We start from the raw sequence: 22,915 nt of genomic DNA on the forward strand, positions 1-22,915 counted from the left end.
TATATATGAAGTCCAGCCGGTGTCATTGTTTATATATTAAAGCAATGGAGGCAGAAATTACATTCAGAACATCTTATATCAAATGTTCTAGAACTTATTCCTTACAGAATGGAGACTTTTTTCTGCGCTCCATTGCTTTAATCTTTATCTTGTCAGACCACAGATGCCAAAATAAAGGCCCGTCTGAAGAAGTACTTTAGTAATCCTGAGTTAGTGTCTCCAGTACCTTAGATTAACTTCACGTTTTCAGGATTGAATCAACACAAAGTTCAGAACAGGCGATTTTTAATGTGAAACAAAATGATAAGATGATTTCAGAGTTTGGGTGTCTGGAACACATCCCACTACAGCCGACTTAAAAAAAGAAGAAAGAAACAAGACGAGGATCATTCCATCATTAAACTTATAAAACGAATGAACCCCGTTAATTTACAAACGCCTCTAATGAAAAGACACGCAGAGTAAAAGTCAAACCAAATGGAATTAGCATGTGCATAAAAGACACGGAGCACGAGCGGCGAGTTTCCTCCAGAGACTATCAAAACAGGGGGAGGGGTCACAATGGGGGAGGGGTGGGGGGTCACAATGGAGAGGCACTGGGGAATGTAAATAGACGGGGTTGGGGGGACACGTGACAAAAACCGTACAAAAAGTGAACTAAGAGCGGGACCGGGACCGGGAGCGAGTCGGGGACCGGGACTTGGAGCGGGACGCGGACCGGGAGGGAGATCGGGAATGGGACCGGGCTTTGGCGGGGGAGGGGGAGCGGGACTTGGACTTGGACTTGGACCCAGCTCTGGGTTTGGGCTCGGCGGGGGATGGGGATCGGGAGCGAGAGCCGCGCTCAGGCTCCGCCCCCTCGTCGTCGCTCTTGGCGGGCTCACGGCCCTTGGAGCCCGACTTCCTGGAGCGATCTTTGATTTCTGACCTGGACCGGGACCTGGACCGGGAGCGAGACCTGGACCTGGAGTCGTCCTTCTTGCCCTTCTTGCCGTCCTTCTTGGCCTTTTTGCTCTTGCTGCGGCTCCGGCTGCGCTCTTTGCTCTTCTGAGCGCCGTTGCTTCGCTCCTCTTCCTCCTTCTTGTTCTTGCTCTTGTTCTTCTTGCTACGAGATCGGCTGCGGGAGCGAGACGCCGCCCTGTGGACGAAAACAGAACATCAACACCTGGAACGAACCTCCACAGCTGCCAAGACCAAGCAGCTCCAGTTCGACCTGTGATGCAGCGTGTCTGGATAATAACTGCATTTTGCTTCAGATCCCAAAACGTGACCTTTCACCATTTAGTGGGAAGCATGAGCTCCTCATCGCGGTTCTCACCTGGAGTGCGAGCGGCTGCGGCTGCTGCTCTCACTGCGGCTGCGGCTCTTGCGAGACCTGCGGCTCCTGGAGCGAGACCTGTGGAGAACGTGAGCAACGAGCATGTGACCAGTGTTCTGCTGCTGGGTGCCACTGCAGCTACGTCAGTGGAAAATCTAAGCCAGGTTCCTGGTACGGCAGAACCGGGACACTGACCTGGAGCGGCTCCGGCTGCGGGAGTACGAGCGGCGGCGCCGGGCACCGGGCCGGTCCTCGATGAGCCGGATCTTTCTGCCGTTCACCTCGGTGCCGTCCAGCTTCTCCAGAGCCCGCTTCATGTCGGAGTAGAGCCTGAACTCGATCACGCCCTCATTCCGGCGGCCCTTGTGGGTGTCGGCGTACGTCACCTCCCCCGCCTGCCTCATGTAGTCCTACAGGAGAGTCCGGGTCACACATGAGGAATCTACTACATCCGACTCAAAAAGAACGACAGAGATCAGAGTTCCTGCAGCCTCGACACTCTGGACTATTTCTGGACGCTGAACTTTAGGTGTTGACACATAGTGTAGGCCCACAGTCCATTACTGTGTGCACGTGTGTCAGTGAAAGGGAAGTTCACATATTTATAACATGTAGGAAGCTTATATGCATGTATGTGTAAAAGAGTTGCAGAAACAAGAGATTTTAATGGGAGCAGACTCATGACGTTCACAGCTGAATGGGACGTATCAAATATAAATACTTCATCGGGTTGAGAAAGGTCTACTGGTCGGCTCTGTATAGCTTTCCTTTAAGGTTGTGTTAAGAAAACAGACAAAGTTGCTCATTCTGCATTAACTCCTGTTGACTCTGATGCTACCGAAGAGTGAGATGCCCCATCCAATATGGCGGCGACGCTACATCCTTGTCCAGTACGAAATGAGGCGTCTATCCATGTCTATGGTTGCAGCAGCTCCAGCTTTCTCAAAGAAAGTCTTCAAGCCACAAGGATATTCATAAAATATTGTGAAACTGATCATTTTTTCAGTGTGAATAGAGATCCAACGAGACAGTCTGTCCTCTCTGTCCCTGGCTTGTCTCAGGTTTTAAAAAGTGTGTTGCTCCAAGCAGCCAATCAGAAATCAAACCCTATATAGTGTCATCGGGGGTTTAGCCAATCCCAATCAAGGTAGGCCCTCCCTTTGACTCCTCCCACAATTAGGCAGCTCTGCTCTGGCACATGGCACCACCAGGGGAAGTACTTCCCCCTCTTCCCAAGATGGGCATGTGTGGGCGGAGCCAGTCCAGCTCACACAGACACAGCAGATTCTGAATGCAGCTGGACCAACGAGACCATGTGGGATTATTGACTGTATTGGTGCCGGTTGTGGGCCGATTCAAGCCAACGGGCCTTATGTTTGACAGCCCTGGTACCTGGAAAAGACTCCCAGGCCACTGAACAGAATCACGTGAGAAAACAACACTTCTTACCTTCAAGTCCTGCCAGCTACAGCGGCTGGAAAGATTCTCAACAATAAGGCGATAATCTGTCCTTATGGGAGGACCATATCTGTCTCTGCCCCAGCGCCCATATCCACCTTTCAAGGTAACAAGGAAACAAAAGGAGAAATGAGGACGAGAAAGCAACTGTGATGGAAAAAAAATAAAAGCTCACTAAACTCCAAGCTACAGGCTACACAAAGTCTGACAATATATCCACATGGGAAAAATAAAGACAAAAAAATGTATTTACAAAAACAAACTCAAAGCATAAATAGGTTCTATTTACTTCTATGACTTTAATCTTAATTTAAAATACAACACATGATTTGGTACAAGTCCAATTGGCCTATTAAAGAAAAAAAATCAACTTACAGAGAAAAGTACTTACGGTGAACTAAAGCAAGTTTCTAAACTATCCTATCTAAAAACATTACACTTTTACAAAACATGTTGCTGTTTCAGGCTGAACCCACATCTCTTCCTAACCCCATGGCATCCTCACCACCCGGCCTGGGCCTAATGGGAAAAGCGGTCTTCATTCACAATGGCTCCCTTTTTTGGTCTGCCCAGGGGCCCAGAATGGTCAAACCACACTCTTGGAAAGGGGGTCACCATGGCCAGCAATAGGGGCAGGCAGTCAGCAAAGGACTCTTTCAATTAAAACATTGAGGTTCTTTGTTAAATCTTTACCTTTAAATTGACAATCATATTAAATAAAATAAAGAAAAATGGATACGATAAGACATTAATTAGATTACAAGATATTTGACAGTTATTTTACAGTCGTCAAAACATTGATCATGTCAGCAGTAAGCCCCATCACATTCACATTACTTCAATCCATCACAATGCTTTGAGTCGTTGGCGGCTCAGGTGCACACAAATTAAATCAGACCAGACGAGAAGGACAGCAGCTCTCAGTACCTGAATGTGTGTGTGCAATACACACGACACTGTGATTTATTGCATTAGTCAAACGCTATTTTAATATCAATGATTTTCGGATGACCTGAATGTGAGACACGACATTATCAAATGATTTCTAACTAATTCGCTGAGGTTAACCAGGACAATCTGCTGAATTAAATAGGATTTCAATTGAATGCACATCAGCCACCAAGGACACACTTCAAACTTTGCCCCTTAGATTGACTCCCTGTAATGAACAGAACCCCTAAAGATAAAACAGCACTGTGCTGGACACTTACTCCGGGCCCCATAGCCTCCGTCACGCCGAGGTCCCTTGGTGTGCTCCACAATGACCCTTTCACCACACAAGTCTTTGCCGTTCAGGTCGTACACGGCATCGTCTGCGTCGCGAGGGTCATCGAATTCAACAAACCCATACCTATAGAAGAGACAAAGCGCTCAGGTTTAATTTAATTGGGTTAAATTTTAATTTAACCCAACAAATCCTAACACCCTGGTGGACAATGTCTCACTATTTCACTCCCGCTTAGCAGTAAACAAACTTACTGTGATGAAAGTACAAAAGAAAAAGCTGCAGCGCCAGTGAGGAGCAGAATTCACGTTTAATGTGTACATTTCATTTCGTCCAAGTGAACTTTGTTATTTTTGCTGTGCACGCAAGACACAGTGGAATTGAAATTTCACCCTGTATGTCCAAGGATATGGATGTATAGGCATATAGATAACCCCAAATAAAAATAGAGAATATAGACTAACTTTATCAATCAAAAATACAAGACACACATTTTCTAAATAGAAGTTCAAAATCAGAAATGTGCAATACTCAAAACATACCCTGCAATTGTGCAATATCTAATCCAAACATACCCTGTACTGAGTAATCTAGATTACCGTGTCTATATAGAATCTGCATCAGATTGTGTGAATTCCGCTTTGTATCATCTTACTTAGCTCATGAGGAAAATAAAAAGCTGCTAGTTAAAACCTAAGGATAGACTTTACACGTGTGTGTACATATTATGCATCGTGGGTTGAGGTTTAGCTCTTCCCAGATGTTTGTGGTTTTCCAGGTGATTATAAAAGAAAACGTGGGCTTCACTTCTGCCTTTGACTTTGCCACGTCCAACGGTTAGCTCGCCGCGGCTAACAGCGCTCGACGCGGGTTATTGTGAATTAATGTGAACTAATGAAAATTTATCCACTCAGAAGCACGTCACCGTCGCGTCCTTCCTTAGTTTAATACCGAACAAAACACGCTTTCGATTCAATCTGTAAAAAAATGAACAAAAGCAGACATTAGTTTGAAGCACATGCTAGTTAGCATTAGCAGGCCGCAGGACTTCAAGCGAGGCCCAGACAAGGAGCCATCTGCCCGGCGGGGCCCGCGCTCAGGGCCCGCTCCGCTCCCGGGGGGACGGACGGTAACGTACCCGTTTTTAAGGTCCACTTCCAGGATCTTCCCGTAGCCCTTGAAGAACCTCTCCACGTCCTTCTCCCGGGCTCTGTAGCTCAGCCTGCCGATGTACACCCGCGACATATTGTCTGCCTGCGCGTGCAGCGAACCGCGTGAACTCCACTTACGATGCACGGCGCGCGTTCACGGGAAGACCCGAGGTGGCGGCATACGTCACCCGATGCTCCAATGTGATTGGTTGGCGAGGCGACGGAAATGTCATTTTGCTTTGATATGATTGGTCGGCAGCACCGTGGGCGTGGCTACACCGGCTGTTAATTCAAAAGCTGATTTACACGCCTGCAATTTGAAACATGGTTATTAATAATAGTAATTTTATTTGCAATACACGTTGCATTAAATAATGTAAAGTGCTACAAACACATCGTAAAACATAAACAACACAAACATTTCATCCTTCAAATAAAGCAAAACTATTTTCCAAATATTTTACTATAGCCGCGGTTCCACCGCATTCTCTGTGCCGGGTTTTTGTGTGGTCAGACTGAATAAATATGATGGGAACTAAATATTATATTATTCATTCATTCATCTCCTCCGCTTATCCGTCCCGGTGGCGGGGGTGGCACCCAGGTCACATTGCACGGATTAAGAACCTTTCCTGCAGGTGGTGAGTCCACAGGAAGGTGGCGCCAAAGGGCTATATTATGTTATATATAATGTGTATATTATATTTTACTAAATATACATATTATGACTAAATATTCAACCAACTGTAAACCCTCTTTTGTTGTTTATATACACCGCTTTGCGCTAATTGGTTGTTTTGTTAACTGGGTTTCTTGAAACGCCGGCACAACATGGCGTCTTTTAACAAGGTTCAGATGCTCCTCTCAGTAACAGGAGGGGCGGAGCTTCAGCAGGAGCTCCTCCTCTCAGCAACAGGAGGGGCGGAGCTTCAACAGGAGCTCCTCCTCTCAGTAACAGGAGGGGCGGAGCTTCAACAGGAGCTCCTCCTCTCAGCAACAGGAGGGGCGGAGCTTCAACAGGAGCTCCTCCTCTCAGTAACAGGAGGGGCGGAGCTTCAACAGGAGCTCCTCCTCTCAGCAACAGGAGGGGCGGAGCTTCAGCAGAAGCTGGACGCTGCTGTTCACAAGGAGAAAGTTTTCACTGTGTCACAGAGAACAACTGGAACGGCTGCGGAGTATCGGCCGCCATGTTCTTTGCTGGACACGTCGCCGAGTCGTTCACAACCCCGCCTACATTTTAACTGTCCTGTCTGTGGTGGGACCGCGAGACACAGTTAAGTCTGGGTGCGCTTTGCCGTACTGTACCCTCCCGCTCCACCCAGCTCCGATACGTTCTGCGGTGGAACCACAGCTTAAGGCTACAATGGCCCCAGTGGTCAAGATGTCCACCAAGATGACAGATACAAATGACCAGTGTTTTACAACTTTCACTGGCAGATGGGGGCTCCCAAAAGAATCCTGAAGTCTGGTCCAGGCGTGATGGAGCAGCGCAGACTGTCACCACCCGTCACGACACCCAGACACCTGAAGGACCACAGAGAACCGCCGCAACCCGGAGACCTGGAGGCCCAGCGGCCGCCACCCCGAGGCCCCCGAGGCCCCCGTGGCCCCCGAGGCCCCCGTGGCCCCCGAGGCCCCCGTGGCCCCCGAGGCCCCCGTGGCCCCCGACACCCACCCAGGATGAAACAAAAGGAAAAGAAAAGGAAAGAAAATTATTCAAAAATATATAAAAAAGCCCATTTTGTTATAAAACAGTTTGACTGTTTGGAAAAGGGGAAGGAAGACGCCTTTTAAAAACAGTGTATTGGTGTGTTCCTGATGTCCTACATTATTTACTATAGGAGAGGCTCGGTGTTGTTTTGTGCTCAGTGCTTTTCTGGGTAGTGCCCCATACTTCCACACAGTACTTTAGATATGGTAGCACCAGTGTAGAATACAGAATATACAGTACTCTGCCTTGCTTCCCATCACTCCGCTGCTCCGGCGACTTTTGATCTCATGTTTTATGTTTCCAGCAGATTTTGATGAAAATCATACCCAGGGATTTATTCTCATACTCTCGTTCTATTCTAACTTTATTTAGCAGTACTTTTACTTGTGTATTTATTTTGCGTTTTCCAAACAGCATAAGTTTGTTTTTATTTAAATTTAATGATAATTTATTCAAATCAAATCAAGTTTTTATTTGACTCATTTCTGCTGACGCCTCCAAACGCTGCTGCAAGTTTCCCGTCACAACAAATATTAGTGTAATCTGCAAATAGTACAAACTTTAAGAAGTTTGATACCCGACATATATCTTTAATATACATAATAAATCATTTTGGATCCAAAACCGGCCCCTGTGGGACGCCTATTCACGCATGTTGATTTGCAATCCCCTAATTGCACAAACTGATTTCTATTACTGATGTAGCTTCTCATCCACTTTAGTACAATAGTACTAATAGTACAACCCCAATATTCCATATTGTTCCAGGTTATTAATTAACAAATTAGGATCAGTTGTGTCAAACGCTATTTTCAAATCTATAAATACCCCCACTGGGGAGTTCTTATTGTGTATGGAACTGGTAATGTCTTCAGTTACTTCCATTAATCCTGACTCTCCTGACCACCACCCACCCCCACCCCCAACCCACACCACCCACCCACCCGCACCCGCACCCGCACCCCCACCCCCAACCCACACCACCCACCCCCACACCACCCACCCCCACCCCCACCCGCACCCGCACCCCCACCCCCAACCCACACCACCCACCCACCCCCACCCGCACCCGCACCCCCACCCCCAACCCACACCACCCACCCACCCCCACCCGCACCCGCACCCCCACCCCCACCCGCACCCGCACCCCCACCCCCACCCGCAACCCACACCACCCACCCCCACCCCCAACCCACACCACCCACCCACCCCCACCCCCACCCGCACCCGCACCCCCACCCCCACCCGCACCCGCACGCCCAACCCCAACACCCACCCCCACCCCCACCCGCACCCCCAACCCACACCACCCACCACCCACCCCCACCCCCACCCGCACCCGCACGCCCAACCCCAACACCCACCCCCACCCCCAACCCACACCACCCACCCGCACCCCCACCCCCATCCCCCAAAAGCCAGAGGGCCAGAGGCAACCCCCGACCCGAGGGACTAAACCAGGAGCACCAGGAAGAATTTACTCCGTTTTCTAGACAAATATTTCATTATTTGATACAGACAAAAACTTTTTGGACACCGATGAGTCGATTAATCGACAGACCCTTCGGTTTAAAAGGGTCAGCCGTTTAAAACGCCGGTTGTTGTTTGGAGTCTCCGCCCGCCCGCCCCGGCGCGGTGGGCGGGGCTTAGGGCTGCGCTCCACCCAGCCGGGCGGTGCTCGTTAGAAACGGGAGCCGCTGCTTTCTGCTGGTGGAAGAACTTTTTTAAACTTCACGTCTCGGTTTCACTCCGGTTCCGCTCCGTGGAGCTCCGACGCCGCCCGGACGGAGCGAGCGGGGCGAGCAGATGTTGAAGTCCCGGGAGCAGCTCGTCCTCTCCGCGGTGGAGGAAGCGGAGCGGCTCCGGGAGGGAAGTAACGGTCCGCCCGCCGGGCGTTAGCCGGTCCTAGCTCCGCTGCAACAGGTCGCTGCTCCGCCATGGAGCGGGCCTCCTTCTCCAAGTACTCCTGGGTGGACTTCACCTTCTCCGTCATCGGGGTCTGCACCTTCCTCGTGGACTGGGGCTCCGACGTGTGGGTGGCCACCGAGTTCTACCGCCGCGGGGACCTGTCGTGGTTCGGGGTGCTGGTCGGCCTCATGGTGCTGTCCTCGGTGGTGGTCCAGATGTTCAGCTGGTTCTGGTTCTGGTACGACCGGGAGCTGCCGGGCTTCAGCGGGCAGACCGGGGTCCAGACGGTGCTGTGCGGGGACCGGGTGCAGGTCTTCTGCCTGCTCCATGTGCTGCAGCTCGGCTTCCTCTGCAGGTAACGAGAGTTACACACCTGGGAGTACACTACTATGTACCGGTCCTTCAGTTAGAGGAGGAAGATGCTCTATAATCTGGATGAGAGTTGGAATGTGCTCTATAATCTGGATGAGAGGAGGAAGGTGCTCTATAATCTGGATGAGAGGAGGAAGGTGCTCTATAATCTGGATGAGAGGAGGAATGTGCTCTATAATCTGGATGAGAGTTGGAATGTGCTCTATAATCTGGATGAGAGGAGGAAGGTGGTCTAATCTAGATGAGAGGAGGAAGGTGCTCTATAATCTGGATAAGAGGAGGAATGTGCTCTATAATCTGGATGAGAGGAGGAAGGTGCTCTATAATCTGGATGAGAGGAGGAAGGTGGTCTAATCTAGATGAGAGGAGGAAGGTGCTCTATAATCTGGATGAGAGGAGGAATGTGCTCTATAATCTGGATGAGAGTTGGAATGTGCTCTATAATCTGGATGAGAGGAGGAAGGTGCTCTATAATCTGGATGAGAGGAGGAAGGTGCTCTAATCTAGATGAGAGGAGGAAGGTGCTCTATAAACTGGATGAGAGGAGGAAGGTGGTCTAATCTAGATGAGAGGAGGAAGGTGCTCTATAATCTGGATAAGAGGAGGAATGTGCTCTATAATCTGGATGAGAGGAGGAAGGTGCTCTATAATCTGGATGAGAGGAGGAAGGTGCTCTATAATCTGGATGAGAGGAGGAAGGTGGTCTAATCTAGATGAGAGGAGGAAGGTGCTCTATAATCTGGATGAGAGGAGGAAGGTGCTCTATAATCTGGATGAGAGTTGGAAGGTGCTCTATAATCTGGATGAGAGGAGGAAGGTGCTCTATAATCTGGATGAGAGGAGGAAGGTGCTCTAATCTAGATGAGGAGGAAGGTGCTCTATAATCTAGATGAGAGGAGGACGGTCCTCTCTAATCTGGATGAGAGGAGGAAGGTGCTCTATAATCTGGATGAGAGGAGGAAGGTGCTCTAATCTAGATGAGGAGGAAGGTGCTTTATAATCTAGATGAGAGGAGGAAGGTCCTCTCTAATCTGGATGAGAGGAGGAAGGTGCTCTATAATCTGGATGAGAGGAGGAAGGTCCTCTCTAATCTGGATGAGAGGAGGAAGGTGCTCTATAATCTGGATGAGAGGAGGAAGGTGCTCTAATCTAGATGAGAGGAGGAAGGTGCTCTATAATCTGGAGGTTAGAGGAGGAAGGTGCTCTCTAATCTGGATGAGAGGAGGAAGCTGCTCTATAATCTGGATGAGATGAGGAAGGTGCTCTAATCTAGATGAGAGGAGGAAGATGCTCTGTAATCTGGATGAGAGGAGGAATGTGCTCTATAATCTGGAGGTTAGAGGATGAAGGTGCTCTATAATCTGGATGAGAGGAGGAAGACGCTCTATAATCTGATGGTAGATGACATGCTGCTAATCCTAAACATGTTAACAGATTTATGAAGTACCTCGATGAAGCAGAATCAAATCAGAATCAAAACATCTCAGATAATCTGAAGCTTTTAGAAAAAGGAAGCTAACTATTGTAGCATGCTAATCAGACTTGGTTATGATAATGAGCAGTGAGTTGTTTGGGTTAGATTAATCTACGGCTGTCAAACTCAGAGTCCACTCTCATAATCTGGGTTAGATTAATCTACGGCTGTCAAACTCAGAGTCCACTCTCATAATCTGGGTTAGATTAATCTACGGCTGTCAAACTCAGAGTCCACTCATAATCTGGGTTAGATTAATCTACGGCTGTCAAACTCAGAGTCCACTCTCGTAATCTGGGTTAGATTAATGTACGGCACCACGTGGAACAAACGTGCCGCTCCAGAAGGTTTCTTATTTCCAGAACTTGCGTTTCCAGTGTGAGACGCGGAGTCTCACGCCAGCTTTGCTCTCACAGGCACATCTCAGCCATCCGCCAGGGCTTCAAGGTGTGGTGGCGGCGGGAGGCGGGCTCTCAGCACGCCGTCTACCTCACACATGACCTCAGCATGCTGCGGCTCATCGAGACGTTCTGCGAGAGCGCGCCTCAGCTCACGCTCATGATCTACGTCATGCTGCGCACCAACAGAGCCCGAACCGTTCAGTGTGAGTCCTCCTGGTCCTGGTCCTGGTTCTGGTCCCCAATCCTGATCGTCTTCCTGTTGTGTTGTCGTCCTGTCGTGTTGACGTCCTGTCGTTTTGTCTTCCTGTCGTGTTGACGTCCTGTCGTTTTGTCTTCCTGTCGTGTTGACGTCCTGTTGTGTTGTCTTCCTGTCGTGTTGACGTCCTGTCGTGTTGACGTCCTGTCGTGTTGACGTCCTGTCGTGTTGTCTTCCAGTTGTGTTGACGTCCTGTTGTGTTGTCTTTTTGTCGTGTTGTCTTCCTGTTGTGTTGTCTTCCTGTTGTGTTGACGTCCTGTTGTGTTGACGTCCTGTCGTGTTGACGTCCTGTCGTGTTGTCTTTTTGTCGTGTTGTCTTCCAGTTGTGTTGGCGTCCTGTTGTGTTGTCTTTTTGTTGTGTTGTCTTCCTGTTGTGTTGTCTTCCAGTTGTGTTGACGTCCTGTTGTGTTGTCTTTTTGTTGTGTTGTCTTCCAGTTGTGTTGACGTCCTGTTGTGTTGTCTTTTTGTTGTGTTGTCTTCCAGTTGTGTTGACGTCCTGTTGTGTTGTCTTTTTGTTGTGTTGTCTTCCAGTTGTGTTGACGTCCTGTTGTGTTGTCTTTTTGTTGTGTTGTCTTCCAGTTGTGTTGACGTCCTGTCATGTTGACGTCCTGTTGTGTTGTCTTTTTGTCGTGTTGTCTTCCTGTTGTGTTGTCTTCCAGTTGTGTTGACGTCCTGTTGTGTTGTCTTTTTGTTGTGTTGTCTTCCAGTTGTGTTGGCGTCCTGTTGTGTTGTCTTCCAGTTGTGTTGACGTCCTGTTGTGTTGTTTTCCTGTTGTGTTGACGTCCTGTTGTGTTGTCTTCCTGTCGTGTTGACGTCCTGTCGTGTTGTCGTCCTGTCGTGTTGTCGTCCTGTTGTGTTGACGTCCTGTTGTGTTGACGTCCTGTCGTGTTGTCTTCCTGTCGTGTTGACGTCCTGTCGTGTTGACGTCCTGTCGTGTTGTCTTCCTGTCGTGTTGTCTTCCTGTCGTGTTGACGTCCTGTCGTGTTGACGTCCTGTCGTGTTGTCGTCCTGTCGTGTTGTCGTCCTGTTGTGTTGACGTCCTGTTGTGTTGACGTCCTGTTGTGTTGACGTCCTGTCGTGTTGTCTTCCTGTCGTGTTGACGTCCTGTTGTGTTGACGTCCTGTCGTGTTGTCTTCCTGTCGTGTTGACGTCCTGTCGTGTTGACGTCCTGTCGTGTTGTCTTCCTGTCGTGTTGTCTTCCTGTTGTGTTGACGTCCTGTTGTGTTGACGTCCTGTTGTGTTGTCGTCCTGTTGTGTTGACGTCCTGTCGTGTTGTCGTCCTGTCGTGTTGTCGTCCTGTCGTGTTGTCGTCCTGTCGTGTTGACGTCCTGTTGTGTTGACGTCCTGTCGTGTTGTCTTCCTGTCGTGTTGTCTTCCTGTTGTGTTGTCTTCCTGTCGTGTTGTCTTTTTGTTGTGTTGACGTCCTGTCGTGTTGTCTTCCAGTTGTGTTGACTTCCTGTCGTGTTGTCTTCCAGTTGTGTTGTCTTCCTGTTGTTTTGTCTTCCTGTTGTGTTGACGTCCTGTCGTGTTGTCTTCCAGTTGTGTTGACGTCCTGTTGTGTTGTCGTCCTGTTGTGTTGACGTCCTGTCGTTTTGTCTTCCTGTCGTGTTGACGTCCTGTCGTGTTGTCTTCCTGTCGTGTTGTCGTCCTGTCGTGTTGACTTCCTGTCGTGTTGACGTCCTGTCGTGTTGACTTCCTGTTGTGTTGACGTCCTGTCGTGTTGACTTCCTGTTGTGTTGACGTCCTGTCGTGTTGTCTTTCTGTCGTGTTGACGTCCTGTCGTGTTGTCTTCCTGTTGTGTTGACATCCTCTCGTGTTGTCTTCCTGTTGTGTTGACGTCCTGTCGTGTTGTCTTCCTGTTGCGTTGTCTTCCTGTTGTGTTGACGTCCTGTCGTGTTGTCTTCCTGTCGTGTTGACGTCCTGTCGTGTTGTCTTCCTGTCGTGTTGACGTCCTGTCGTGTTGTCTTCCTGTCGTGTTGACGTCCTGTCGTGTTGTCTTCCTGTCGTGTTGACGTCCTGTCGTGTTGTCTTCCTGTTGCGTTGTCTTCCTGTCGTGTTGACGTCCTGTCGTGTTGTCTTCCTGTCGTGTTGACGTCCTGTCGTGTTGTCTTCCTGTTGTGTTGACGTCCTGTCGTGTTGTCTTCCTGTTGTGTTGACGTCCTCTCGTGTTGTCTTCCTGTTGTGTTGACGTCCTGTCGTGTTGTCTTCCTGTTGCGTTGTCTTCCTGTTGTGTTGACGTCCTGTCGTGTTGTCTTCCTGTTGTGTTGACGTCCTGTCGTGTTGTCTTCCTGTCGTGTTGACGTCCTGTTGTGTTGACGTCCTGTTGTGTTGTCTTTTTGTCGTGTTGACGTCCTGTCGTGTTGACGTCCTGTCGTGTTGTCTTCCTGTTGTGTTGACGTCCTGTCGTGTTGTCTTCCAGTTGTGAGCATCGCGGCGTCGACCACGTCCATCGCCTGGATGGTGGTGGATTACCACCGCTCGCTGCGTTCCTTCCTGCCAGACAAGGCGCAGCAGGGCTGGGGCTCCTCGCTGGTCTACTTCCTGTGGAACCTGCTGCTTATTGCCCCGCGGGTGGCGGCTCTCGCCCTCTTCTCCTCGGTGCTGCCCGGCTACATCGCCGTCCACTTCCTGCTGCTGTGGCTGGTCTTCCTGCTGTGGGCGTGGCGCCAGAGGACGGACTTCATGGACAGCGCGGGCGGCGAGTGGCTGTACCGCGCCACCGTGGGCCTCATCTGGTACTTCAGCTGGTTCAACGTGGTGGAGGGCCGGACGCGGGGCCGCAGCCTCATCTACCACGGCTTCATCACCACGGACGGCGCCGTCCTGCTGGCCACCTGGTGGCTGTACCGAGACGTGGCGCAGACGGAGACGTACGCCCTGGCCCTGTTCATGGCCCTGCCGCTCACCTACCTCCTGGGGCTGCTCTTCAAAGCCCTCTACTACTGCTGCTTCCACCCCAAGCTGTGGAGGCCCCCGCTGAGGGACCCCGGGCTGCCCTACGACCTGCCCGACGCAGAGGTGGTCTACAGAGACTTCCCCTTCCAGGACGGCCCTCCGTCCACTCAGCTCCTCAACAGACGCATGGTCTGCCACGCCAACACCTTCTACACCCCGAGACGAGGCTACGCCACCCAGGCCGAGGACGCCACCGCCACCCAGGCCGAGGACGCCACCGAGGACGCCAACAGGACCCAGGCCGAGGACGCCACCGAGGACGCCACCGAGGACGCCACCGAGGACGCCACCGAGGACGCCACCGAGGACGCCAACAGGACCCAGGCCGAGGACGCCAACGCCACCGAGGCCGAGACCAAACCATGAAGAGCCTCTGAGGACATTTCTCCAGCAGCTTCCTCATAATCCAGATTTAATCCAGAAGTATGGAAATAATCAGTTTGCTCCAATTTAGTCCAAATTTCTGCATCTGAACAACTTTAACAATTTATATAAATATATATATTTATATATATATATATATATATAACTATATATAGTTATATATTTATATATATTTATATATATATATATATATAATACATATAGTTATATATATATATATATAGTTATATATAATATATATATATAACTATATATAGTTATATATAACTATATATAGTTATATATATATAGTTTTATATATATATATATATATATTATATACGACAGTAAAAAAAACAACCAAAATTTCATAAGATGTTTTTTGGTTCCTGGAGGTCATAATTATACTTTAAAGGGAAAAAGACTTCAGAAGAGGAGTCGTTCATCTGAATGTAGAAACAATCAAAACAACTTTTCTGGGATTAACCAGGAAAAAGTCCAGAAGTTGTGTTGAAACCAGAAGTTCACACCAGAACAAACGTCTTTTTAAGCTCAACTCTTTTTCTACTGAGCAAATTGTCTTTTTATACACAGAAGAACTATTTGTACATTAAAGAGTTGAAATAGTTTATTTTCATGTGTCAGAGCAGAACGTAAGACAAGATTAGAGGAAATGACAGATTAGTACTGTTCCCAGTGCTTCACCTGTTAGTCCTGCAGAGCTCCACCCGACCCCTGACCCAGGCAGTGGACCGGAACCACTGCCTGGTGACCTTGTTTACTGTTACACACCTGATTTCTGAAGGTGCCACCAGCTCCTCCAACCTTTACCTCATTTGTTTTAATTAAAGAGAAACGACTGTGAAACGACTCCGCTCCTCTGTCACACCTCCGTATGACATCATCACCAGTGGTTCACCATCAACACACGTTTACTGAGTCTTCTACTCTAAAGGAAGCAGGACAGATAGCACAGTGACAGGAAGACCCCTGGGCTGCGTCCTAATAGTCCCTCCTAGCTCCTTTCCTATCCACCTTTCCTTAGCCCTGTGGATGACGTCATGGGGCTAAGGAAAGGTGTTAGGAAGCTTCCTAAAGGAGTGAAGGAAAGGAGTTAGGAGGCTTCCTAAAGGAGTTAAGGAAAGGAGTTAGGAGGCTTCCTAAAGGAGTAAGGAGGCTTCCTAAAGGAGTTAGTGAAAGGTGTTAGGAGGCTTCCTAAAGGAGAGAAGGAATGGTGTTAGGAGGCTTCCTAAAGGAGTTAGTAAAAGGTGTTAGGAGGCTTCCTAAAGGAGTTAGTGAAAGGAGTTAGGAGGCTTCCTAAAGGAGTTAGTAAAGGTGTTAGGAGGCTTCCTAAAGGAGTTAGTGAAAGGTGTTAGGAGGCTTCCTAAAGGAGTTAGTGAAAGGTGTTAGGAGGCTTCCTAAAGGAGTGAAGGAAAGGAGTTAGGAGGCTTCCTAAAGGAGTGAAGGAAAGGAGTTAGGAGGCTTCCTAAAGGAGTTAGTGAAAGGTGTTAGGAGGCTTCCTAAAGGAGTGAAGGAAAGGAGTTAGGAGGCTTCCTAAAGGAGTTAAGGAAAGGAGTTAGGAGGCTTCCTAAAGGAGTTAGTGAAAGGTGTTAGGACACTTCCTAAAGGAGCTAAGGAAAGGTGTTAGGAGGCTTCCTAAAGGAGTTAGTAAAGGTAATAGGAGGCTTCCTAAAGGAGTAAGGAGGCTTCCTAAAGGAGTTAGTGAAAGGTGTTAGGAGGCTTCCTAAAGGAGTAAGGAGGCTTCCTAAAGGAGTTAGTGAAAGGTGTTAGGAGGCTTCCTAAAGGAGTTAGTAAAAGGTGTTAGGAGGCTTCCTAAAGGAGTTAGTGAAAGGAGTTAGGAGGCTTCCTAAAGGAGTTAGTAAAGGTGTTAGGAGGCTTCCTAAAGGAGTTAGGAGGCTTCCTAAAGGAGTTAGTAAAGGTGTTAGGAAGCTTCCTAAAGGAGTTAGTAAAGGAGCTAGGAGGCTTCATAAAGGAGTTAGGAGGCTTCCTAAAGGAGTTAGGAGGCTTCCTAAAGGAGTTAGTAAAGGTGTTAGGAAGCTTCCTAAAGAGGTTAGTAAAGGAGTTAGAAGGCTTCATAAAGGAGTTAGGAGGCTTCCTAAAGGAGTTAGGAGGCTTCCTAAAGGAGTTAGTAAAGGTGTTAGGATGCTTCCTAAAGGAGTTAGTGAAAGGAGTTAGGAGGCTTCCTAAAGGAGTTAGTAAAGGTGTTAGGAGGCTTCCTAAAGGAGTGAAGGAAAGGTGTTAGGAGGCTTCCTAAAGGAGTTAGTAAAGGAGTTAGGAGGCTTCCTAAAGGAGTTAGTAAAGGTGTTAGGAGGCTTCCTAAAGGAGTTAGTAAAGGGGTTAGGAGGCTTCCTAAAGGAGTTAGGAGGCTTCCTAAAGGAGTTAGTAAAGGTGTTAGGAGGCTTCCTAAAGGAGTTAGGAGGCTTCCTAAAGGAGTTAGTAAAGGTGTTAGGAAGCTTCCTAAGGGAGTTAGTAAAGGAGTTAGGAGGCTTCATAAAGGAGTTAGGAGGCTTCCTAAAGGAGTTAGTAAAGGTGTTAGGAAGCTTCCTAAAGGAGTTAGTAAAGGTGTTAGGAGGCTTCCTAAAGGAGTTAGTAAAGGAGTTAGGAGGCTTCCTAGAGGAGTAAGTAAAGGTGTTAGGAGGCTTCAAAAGGAGTTAGGAGGCTTCCTAAAGGAGTTAGTAAAGGGGTTAGGAGGCTTCCTAAAGGAGTTAGGAGGCTTCCTAAAGGAGTTAGTAAAGGTGTTAGGAGGCTTCCTAAAGGAGTTAGGAGGCTTCCTAAAGGAGTTAGTAAAGGTGTTAGGATGCTTCCTAAAGGAGTTAGGAGGCTTCCTAAAGGAGTTAGTAAAGGTGTTAGGAGACTTCCTAAAGGAGTTAGTAAAGGTGTTAGGAGGCTTCAAAAGGAGTTAGTAAAGGTGTTAGGAGGCTTCCTAAAGGAGTTAGTAAAGGAGTTAGGAGGCTTCCTAGAGGAGTAAGTAAAGGTGTTAGGAGGCTTCAAAAGGAGTTAGGAGGCTTCCTAAAGGAGTTAGTAAAGGTGTTAGGAGGCTTCCTAAAGGAGTTAGGAGGCTTCCTAAAGGAGTTAGTAAAGGTGTTAGGAAGCTTCCTAAGGGAGTTAGTAAAGGAGTTAGGAGGCTTCATAAAGGAGTTAGGAGGCTTCCTAAAGGAGTTAGTAAAGGTGTTAGGAAGCTTCCTAAAGGAGTTAGTAAAGGAGTTAGGAGGCTTCCTAAAGGAGTTAGTAAAGGTGTTAGGATGCTTCCTAAAGGAGTTAGTGAAAGGTGTTAGGAGGCTTCCTAAAGGAGTTAGTAAAGGTGTTAGGAGACTTCATAAAGGAGTTAGGAGGCTTCCTAGAGGAGTTAGTAAAGGAGTTAGGAGGCTTCCTAAAGGAGTTAGTAAAGGTGTTAGGAGACTTCCTAAAGGAGTTAGTAAAGGTGTTAGGAGGCTTCAAAAGGAGTTAGTAAAGGTGTTAGGAGGCTTCCTAAAGGAGTTAGTAAAGGAGTTAGGAGGCTTCCTAGAGGAGTAAGTAAAGGTGTTAGGAGGCTTCAAAAGGAGTTAGGAGGCTTCCTAAAGGAGTTAGTAAAGGAGTTAGGAAGCTTCCTAAAGGAGTTAGTAAAGGTGTTAGGAGACTTCAAAAGGAGTTAGGAGGCTTCCTAAAGGAGATAGTAAAGGAGTTCGGAGGCTTCCTAAAGGAGATAGTAAAGGAGTTCGGAGGCTTCCTAAAGGAGATAGTAAAGGAGTTCGGAGGCTTCCTAAAGGAGTTAGTAAAGGTCTACTGTTAGGCCGCCCCCTCAGTGTGGTTGAAGTGGAACGTTGTTCCTTTAAGGTCTTGCTGGACCCAGGAGGAGGAACCCTTTTCAAAGCTGCACTTTGACTCAAAGTCAGTGGCATGTAAACACACACACACACACACACACACACACACACACACACACACACACACACACACACACACACACACACACACACACACACACACACACACACACACACACACACACACACACACACACACGCTCTGTCCCAGGATGGGTGTGTTCCAGTACTCCTGGCTGGACTTCGTCTTCTCGAGCGTGGGCCTGCCGTTCTTCCTGCTGGACGTGGTTCTGGACGTGCTGGCGGCCTTGAGCTTCTACCGGGCCGAGGCCTACGGCAGCCTGGGGGTCCTGCTGCTGCTCCTGGGGGGCTCCTCGGTGCTGGCGCAGGTCTACAGCTGGCTCTGGTACAGCTACGACCACTTTGTGATGGGAACCCGGGTGGAGAAGAGCGTGAGCCGCTGCAGCCTCAAACTCCTCCACGTGTTCCAGCTGGGAATCTACTTCAGGTCGGTTTCTCGCCGTGTGTGTGATCAGAACCGGTCTGAGCAGGTTGGTTTCTCTTTGCTTTTCCTGAAGAGGGCTGAGGTTCCAGGAAACGCTGCGGTTCCTGCAGGTCAGGTGGAGCAGACAGCGGGAACTCCACACAATGCAGCTGATGGTGTAGTTCCTCTTCAGCAGACACATGACGCCACACGCTTCATGTGTTTCTACAGGTTCCTAATGAGGCCACAGCTTTTCTCACTGTCATGACCAACACAGGAAGACGCTTTCAAAGTAAAGTTCACTGAATGAGAGAGAAACTGCATATAAACTACTTTAGACCTTGGTAGAGTACTGCTGGAACAAAGTACAAACCTGATGAACCTCAGGTCTGTTACAAACTACACCCTTTCCACAAACTACACCCTTCCTGCAAACTACACCCTCAGAATATCTTTTACTAGATCAATTTACTTTGAAAACTTTCTCAATATCCTGTCACTCTGGTATGGTTACCTTCGCCAAAGAAAGTTGGCCGACAAGGTTACGTGTTCTTCTGCATGTATTTATTTATTAGTAACGACTCCTCTGAATTAAAATGATTTAAAATCAAATTTTCAGGGATGATTACACATCATCCAAGGACCAATCAGACTTTGAGACGTTAACAGATAATTGTTTCTGGATAAATCTCCAAAAACTGCGATATTGTGAAAGAATGACATTTTCTAGTAAAAACAGAAGTAATTAATCTCCCAGAATGCCTTGCAGCTTCTCCATAACCTGGAGCCGTTTCCATAGCGACATAGTGATGTAGTTACCTGATCTGCCTAGTTCGTAAGTAAGTAAGTAAAGTTTATTTATAAAGTGCTTTTCATAGATAAAAATCACAAAGTACTGTACATAAAATGGGTACAATAAAACAGAACATACAAATTTCATAGAATATGAGGGGCTACAGCCTGCAAGGACCGGTCCCCCCCGGGGGGGGAGGGGCTACAGCCTGCAATGACCGGTCCCCCCCGGGGGGAGGGGGTACAGCCTGAAAGGACCGGTCCCCCCCGGGGGGAGGGGGTACAGCCTGCAAGGACCCTAAGCTCCCCCAAGGTTTTAAAGGGTCTTTGGGGTTAGGGTTACAGTCACCGTAATAACAATCCAGCTTGGTGGTTTTATTTTGATAGTCACCGTAATAACAATCCAGCTTGGTGGTTTTATTTTGATAGTCACCGTAATAACAATGTGAAACTCTTCTGAAAGAAAAACGATCTGGTAACGATCTGGATTTTGTTGCGTCGGTCCGTTTCAGGCATTTAGGCGTCTTGGAGACGTCGGTGAAGAGCTTCTGCAGGAAGGGCGGCGACTCTGAGAACCGAGCCGTGTACCTGAGCCACGACCTCAGCATGCTGCGGATCGTGGAGACGTTCTCGGAGAGCGCCCCCCAGCTGGTCCTCATGCTCACCACCGTCCTGCGGGAGGGGCGCCTCGACCCCGTCACAGGTGCAGTGGCATCAGATCACAGTGTGAAGCATCTCCAGGTCTGACCTCACAGCGCTCCATCTTAGTGACATTCACCCCCATCAGTGGGGAGCGCTGCTCAGGGTGTCCATGGGGAGCGCTGCTCAGGGTGTCCATGGGGAGCGCTGCTCAGGGTGTCCATGGGGAGCGCTGCTCAGGGTGTCCATGGTGAGCGCTGCTCAGGGTGTCCATGGGGAGCGCTGCTCAGGGTGTCCATGGGGAGCGCTGCTCAGGGTGTCCATGGGGAGCGCTGCTCAGGGTGTCCATGGGGAGCGCTGCTCAGGGTGTCCATGGGGAGCAGCTTTGAGTTTGGTGTTTCGCTCAAGGACACACTTGGACAGGGAAGGATGGGGAATCGAACCCCCAATGATCCACCAGTATTTGGATTGAGAGGCTCATTTCTGATCAACAGCAGACACACTCTCCTGTCAGAACCCTGTAAGCTTCCAGGAGACGGCCGAGAACAGACGCTGCAGTACCACCAGGTGTCGCAGGGGGCAGTGTTGAGATCAGAAGTTATTAATGGTAACGTTCAAAGACAACAGCCTAGCATGCTAACGCCAGCGTTTTCCCCGTTTCTGTCATTGCTGCCGTGGAAACGGGAAACTTTCAGAAATGACCCCCCCCCCCCCCCTCAAAAAAAAAAGTTTTTTCAATGTTGTGTAAACGGGGGCTCAGGTCTGATGGGAGGTCGCCAGTCGTCCACTTTGAGACGATCCCAAACCAAAAGCTTGGACTGTGTCTTCCAGCTGATCGACACCTCGTTTCAAAGGTCTTCTCTCTCCTCTTCCTCAGTGATGAAGGCTGTGGCGTCCGCCTCTGCGGTTGCATTCTGCGTGACCACGTACCACCGCTCGCTGCGCTCCTTCCTGCCCACCAAGAACAGACCCACACTGTGTTCCTCCATCGTCTTCTTCTTCTGGAACTTCCTGCTCATCGTGTCTCGCCTGGCGGCCATCGTCCTCTTCGCCTCCGTCCTGCCCTGCTTCATCTTCACCCACTTCCTCTGCTGCTGGACGCTCTTCTTCTTCTTCACCTGGAGGGCGCAGACGGACTTCATGGACAGCGCCTGTGGCGAGTGGCTGTACCGGACCACCGTGGGTCTCATCTGGTACTTCGACTGGTTCAACGTGGTGGAGGGGAGGACCAGGTACAGGACTCTGCTGTATCACGGGTTCATCCTGGTGGACATCTCGGTGCTGTGCGGCGTGTGGTGCTGGAAGATGAGCACGGATCCTCCATCTTTCCTGGTACCCCCACTGAACGCTGCCATCGCTGCAGCGTGCGTCGTCCTCCTTTACATCCTGGGACTCTTACTGAAACTGCTCTACTATAAGTGCTTCCATCCGAACGTGGGCAGAGAGGAGCTGAAGGGGGACAGCACGGGGGACAGCACGGGGGACAGCACGAAGACACCCGGGGCCACTGACGAGATGGACTACTGTATGTCCAGATCTCTGGAGCCCCCCAGCCTCCAGAGGCCCCCCTCTGAACAGTGCAACAGAAGAATGAGGAAGCTGGCTGAGAACTTCTACGCCTGACCTGAGTCACATGACTCCCACAGGACGGAGGTTTGACCGAGTCACACGGCGACTCTGGGCAGAGCTGGAGGACTCCACCCACCTGCGACTGACCACAGACGTGAGCCCAAACTGGAGTCTGGCTGGAGACGTGATCAAGACTGTGAATTGGTCGGTCGATGTGCTGAAAATGGACATTTGATTATAGTTCCTCCACACTTTAGTTACTTTAAAGAGTAACTTCCCTTTCCACGGTCTTCTTAACATCAGCTGAGCCGTCCACACCGAGTCACTTTAATGATTTACGAGCCTTTAACATTGGACATCCCGGGACTCGGTTCATGTCCTTCAGTGGCGTCCACTTCAGAGACCAAACCACCTGGGACACGTCCTGCAGTTACACCAGCTGCTGGTTAGGGGGCGCTGTCACCTGAAACAAACACTGACCAGAGAGGAAGAAACACGGCTCATTGATTGGTCCAGACCGAAGGAGGAAGTCCCGCCTCTTTATCCCCTCGTGGCCAGTGATGCTGGTAACGCCTTCATTTGTATCGCTTTACTCTGTTATGATGAGGAGTAATCTAAGTTACTATTTCCAAACCAGTAATCAGATTAAAGTTACTTCTCCAAGTTACTGTTGTAACGTCCCGCTGGACGAGTTTGTCTTCTGTAAAGCCTCTTTATTATTAAAGTGAACTGGCCATACACACACACACACACACACACACACACACACACACACACACACACACACACACACACACACACACACACACACACACACACACACCCGCCCCCTTCTCCACTCTCAGCCAATCACAGGCCAACCTGCTCCAACATGTGTTCAGGTAACAGAAAAGAACAGGAACAAACTAACATCAATAAACTTTAACATTGTAATTTTATTCGTGGGGGGCGGGGTTAAAAGGTCGCATAGAGCAGGTAGTGCAAATAAATAAATATATGAATAATGCAACATCAG

At 49.1% G+C, this 22,915-nt stretch overlaps 3 protein-coding genes across 4 annotated transcripts; 2 read left to right on the forward strand and 1 right to left on the reverse strand.

Annotated features, from left to right (window-relative positions):
- Positions 1 to 268: 268 nt before the first annotated feature.
- On the reverse strand, positions 269 to 5,349 carry srsf4 (serine and arginine rich splicing factor 4). 2 transcript variants are annotated; one of them, XM_080484821.1, is made up of 7 exons: positions 5,140 to 5,297; positions 3,988 to 4,127; positions 3,282 to 3,429; positions 2,768 to 2,874; positions 1,514 to 1,728; positions 1,319 to 1,396; positions 269 to 1,138 (listed from the first exon to the last, which is right to left on the reverse strand). In XM_080484821.1, exons 3-7 carry the CDS (start codon positions 3,316 to 3,318, stop codon positions 658 to 660), a joined length of 918 nt encoding a protein of 305 aa, XP_080340947.1. In that variant the 5' UTR covers positions 3,319 to 3,429; positions 3,988 to 4,127; positions 5,140 to 5,297; the 3' UTR covers positions 269 to 657. The 2 variants fall into 2 exon arrangements, with proteins under 2 accessions (XP_080340947.1, XP_080340946.1); XM_080484820.1 differs by lacking the exon at positions 3,282 to 3,429 and having other exon boundaries at positions 5,140 to 5,349.
- Positions 5,350 to 8,588: 3,239 nt separating this feature from the next.
- On the forward strand, positions 8,589 to 14,595 carry xkr8.3 (XK related 8, tandem duplicate 3; the record flags this gene model as incomplete). Its single annotated transcript, XM_080485075.1, has 3 exons — positions 8,589 to 9,126; positions 11,034 to 11,221; positions 13,694 to 14,595. Exons 1-3 carry the CDS (start codon positions 8,801 to 8,803, stop codon positions 14,593 to 14,595), a joined length of 1,416 nt encoding a protein of 471 aa, XP_080341201.1. The 5' UTR covers positions 8,589 to 8,800.
- Positions 14,596 to 18,473: 3,878 nt separating this feature from the next.
- On the forward strand, positions 18,474 to 22,566 carry LOC308123265 (XK-related protein 8-like). Its single transcript, XM_080485674.1, has 3 exons — positions 18,474 to 18,924; positions 20,205 to 20,395; positions 21,209 to 22,566. Exons 1-3 carry the CDS (start codon positions 18,629 to 18,631, stop codon positions 21,952 to 21,954), a joined length of 1,233 nt encoding a protein of 410 aa, XP_080341800.1. The 5' UTR covers positions 18,474 to 18,628; the 3' UTR covers positions 21,955 to 22,566.
- The last annotated feature ends 349 nt before the right edge of the window (positions 22,567 to 22,915 follow it).

This window comes from Lipophrys pholis (genome assembly GCF_963383615.2).
Source record: "Lipophrys pholis genome assembly, chromosome: 17".
In the NCBI taxonomy this organism is placed as follows: Eukaryota; Metazoa; Chordata; class Actinopteri; order Blenniiformes; family Blenniidae; genus Lipophrys; species Lipophrys pholis.

Excerpts from the sequence above, each read along its gene's own strand:
- srsf4 (XM_080484820.1), bottom strand. The coding sequence starts at position 5,246 with ATGTCGCGGGTGTACATCGGCAGGCTGAGCTACAGAGCCCGGGAGAAG. Across the intron at positions 4,128-5,139 it reads GAAGTGGACCTTAAAAACGG|GTATGGGTTTGTTGAATTCG; the intron begins GTACGTTACCGT and ends TCTCTTCTATAG. Across the intron at positions 2,875-3,987 it reads CGGAGGCTATGGGGCCCGGA|GTGGATATGGGCGCTGGGGC; the intron begins GTAAGTGTCCAG and ends TTACCTTGAAAG.
- LOC308123265 (XM_080485674.1), top strand. The coding sequence starts at position 18,629 with ATGGGTGTGTTCCAGTACTCCTGGCTGGACTTCGTCTTCTCGAGCGTG. Across the intron at positions 18,925-20,204 it reads CAGCTGGGAATCTACTTCAG|GCATTTAGGCGTCTTGGAGA; the intron begins GTCGGTTTCTCG and ends GGTCCGTTTCAG. Across the intron at positions 20,396-21,208 it reads GCGCCTCGACCCCGTCACAG|TGATGAAGGCTGTGGCGTCC; the intron begins GTGCAGTGGCAT and ends CCTCTTCCTCAG.